Below are 3772 nucleotides of genomic sequence, written 5' to 3'. Positions count from 1 at the left end.
AATGACTGAATCAGCAAAGGCATAAATTCAAGGGATGCAGGCTCATGGAGTCCTGACATCTAAAATATTAGGGTATATGGCTGGCCAGGCGGGTGGTTATTCCTTCATGGGGTTCAGTAAGAAGGATGCATATAACTATGTTGACCAGAGTAAGCATGCCAAGATAGTGGATGGGGAATCTAATGCCGCAATCGTATACCTCGAGGGAAAGGCAGTTGCAGACCCAATGAGCATGTCAAGATACAATTTAACTAAGGATAACATGTTGGCAAACAAGTTTTGAGCCGACGGAGGTAGTAGGACTGATTATCAGTTTTTTGGGGACGTTCTCGCATTTGACTCAACGTATAAGAATAATAAGTACAAAAGACCATTGGTGATATTTTCAGGTTCAAACAATCATAAACAGACCACAATTTTTGGATTTGGGCTAGTGCTAGATGAGAGCATTGGGTCGTACAAGTGGCTTTTAGAAAATTTGCTAGAAGTGATGTGTAACAAGATGCCTTCGGTTGTTATCACCGATGGTTGTGACTCAATGAAAGCTGCCATAAAGTCAGTTTTTCCAGAGGCAACCCATAGGTTATGCGCGTGGCACATGGAAAAAAATCTCACTGTGAATGTTAAAGATTCTGGGTTGCGTCAACTTTTCAAAAAGTGGTTGTATGCTGATATGGAGATCGAGGATTTTGAAGAAGAGTGGGCAGCAGCTATGGAGGATCATGGTTTGCATGACACCTTTTGGTTTAGGGAAACTAATGAGAAGAGAAGCATGTGGGCCAATGCATACCTTCGCAACAAGTTCTGTGCTGGGTTTCGGACAACTTCTCGGTGTGAAGGGATCAACTTGAATGTTAAAAAATTTTTAAAGTCAAGACATAGCATCCTTGAGATGGTACAAAACCTTGAACTGCTTGTGCGAGAGTATTGGAATAACGAACTACTTGCACAATTTAGATCAATAAATGGCGTTTGATGAGTGGATAATTTATACGCTTTTTGGCATTGTTTTTAGTATGTTTTTAGTATATTTTAGTTAGTTTTTATTATGTTTTTACTAGTTTTTATTCAAAAATTATATTCCTAGACTTCACTATGAGTTTGTGTATTTTTCAGTGATTTCAGGTATTTTCTGGCTGAAATTGAGGGACCTGAGCAAAAATCTGATTTAGAGGCTAAAGAAGGACTGCAGATACTGTTGGATTCTGACCCTCCTGCACTCGAAATGGATTTTCTTGAGCTACAGAAGCCCAATTGGCGCGCTCTTAATTGCGTTGGAAAGTAGACATCTTGGGCTTTCCAGAAACATATAATAGTCCATACTTTGCCGGAGTTTTGACGATGTAAACTGGCGTTTGAACGTTAACTTTCTACCCTATTCTGGCGTTAAACGCCAGAATTGGCATGAAAGCTGGAGTTAAACGCCCAAACTGGCACAAAAGCTGGCATTTAACTCCAAAAAAAGTCTCTACATGTGAAATCTTCAATGCTCAACCCAAGCACACACCAAGTGGGCCCCGGAAGTGGATTTTTACACTAACTATTCTAGCTTACTCATTTTTTGTAACCCTAGGTCACTAGTTTATTATAAAAACTACTTTTAGTGATTCATTTTGTATCTCATGACATTTTACATCAGAACTTGTATTCTCTACGGCATGAGTCTCTAAACTCCATGGTTGGGGGTGAGGAGCTCTACTGTGTCTTGATGAATTAATGCAATTACTATTGTTTTCCATTCAATCATGCTTGTTTCTATTCTAAGATATGCACTCGCACTTCAACCTGATGAATGTGATGATCCATGACACTCATCATCATTCTCACCTATGAACGCGTGCCTGACAACCACCTCCGTTCTATCTGCAATAGCTTGAGTGCATATCTCTAGGGTTTCTAATCTAAGATTAGAATCCTCGTGGTATAGGCTAGAATTATTGGCGGCCATTCTTGAGATCCGGAAAGTCTAAACCTTGTCTGTGGTATTTCGAGTAGGATCTGGGATGGGATGACTGTGACGAGCTTCAAACTCACGAGTGCTGGGCGTAGTGACAGACGCAAAAGGATCAATGGATCCTATTCCAACATGAGTGAAAACCGACAGATGATTAGTCGTGCGGTGACAGCGCATTTGGACCATTTTCACTGAGAGGACGGATGGCAGCCATTGACAACGATGATCCACCAACATACAGCTTGTCATGGAAGGAGCCTTGCGTGCGAGAAAAAGAAGACAGTAGGAAAGTAGAGATTCAGAAGACAGAGCATCTCCAAAACCTCAACCTGTTCTCCATTACTGCATAACAAGTATTTATTTCATGTTCTTTTACTTTTTACAATTAAAACTAAGAATCATTACTGATACCCTGACTAAGAATTACAAGATAACCATAGCTTGCTTCAAGCCGACTGATGAGCGGATAATTTATACGCTTTTTGGCACTGTTTTTAGTATGTTTTTAGTATATTTTAGTTAGTTTTTATTATATTTTTATTAGTTTTTATTTAAAATTCACTTTTCTGGACTTTACTATGAGTTTGTGTATTTTTCTGTGATTTCCGGTATTTTTTGGCTGAAATTGAGGGACCTGAGCAAAAATCTGATTCAGAGGCTGAAAAAGGACTGCAGATGCTGTTGGATTCTGACCTCCCTGCACTCGAAGTGGATTTTCTGGAGTTACAGAAGCCCAATTGGCGCGCTCTTAATTGAGTTGGAAAGTAGACATTCTGGGCTTTCCAGCAATATATAATAGTCCATACTTTGCCTGAGATTTGATGGCCCAAACAGGCGTCCCAAGTCAGCTCAAGAATTCTGGCGTTTAACGCCAGAACTGGCACAAAAGCTGGAGTTAAACGCCCAAACTGGCACAAAATCTGGCGTTTAACTCCAAGAAAAGTCTCTAAACATGAAAGCTTCAATGTTCAGCCCAAGCACACACCAAGTGGGCCCCAAAAGTGGATTTTTACACTAAACACCCTAGCTTACTCATTTTCTGTAACCCTAGGTCACTAGTTTACTATAAAAACTACTTTTAGTGAGTCATCTTGTACCTCACGACATCCTACACGTTTCACATTATATCTTCTACGGCATGAGTCTCTAAACCCCATTGTTGGGGGTGAGGAGCTCTGCTGTTCTTCATGAATTAATGCAATTACTACTGTTTTCCATTCTATCACGCTTGTTTCTATTCTAAGATATTCATTCGCACTTCAACCTGATGAATGTGATGATCCGTGACACTCATCATCATTCGCACCTATGAACGCGTGCCTGACAACCACTTCCGTTCTACCTTAGATTGAATGGATATCTCTTAGCCTCATCATTCAGATCAGAGTCTTCGTGGTATAAGCTAGAATTATTGGCGGCCATTCCTAAGATCCGGAACGTCTAAACCTTGTCTGTGGTATTCTGAGTAGGATCTGGGAAGGGATGACTGTGACAAACTTCAAACTCGCGAGTGTTGGGCGTAGTGACAGACGCAAAAGGATCAATGGATCCTATTCCAACATGATCGAGAACTGACAGATGATTAGCCGTGCGGTGACAGCGCATTTGGAACATTTTCACTGAGAGGACGGGAAGTAGCCATTGACAACGGTGATGCCCAACTTAAAGCTTGCCATGGAAGGAGCCTTGCGTGCATGAAGAAGAAGATAGTAGGAAAGCAGAGATTTAGAAGACAAAGCATCTCCAAAGCCTCAACCCTCAACTCATTACTGCATAACAAGTATTTATTTCATGTTCTTTTACTTTTTACAATTAAAT

The 3772-nt window shown here is 40.6% G+C and overlaps 1 protein-coding gene across 1 annotated transcript; it reads left to right on the top strand.

Moving 5' to 3' along the window:
• Nucleotides 77-976, top strand: LOC107615272 (protein FAR1-RELATED SEQUENCE 4-like). Its single transcript, XM_016317360.1, has 2 exons — nt 77-230; nt 390-976. Exons 1-2 carry the CDS (start codon nt 77-79, stop codon nt 974-976), a joined length of 741 nt encoding a protein of 246 aa, XP_016172846.1.

The sequence above is a fragment of the Arachis ipaensis genome, chromosome B09 (assembly GCF_000816755.2).
Source record: "Arachis ipaensis cultivar K30076 chromosome B09, Araip1.1, whole genome shotgun sequence".
Classification (NCBI taxonomy): Eukaryota; Viridiplantae; Streptophyta; class Magnoliopsida; order Fabales; family Fabaceae; genus Arachis; species Arachis ipaensis.
Note: the sequence above shows the minus strand (reverse complement) of the source record. Positions and strands in the feature narration are given on the sequence as shown.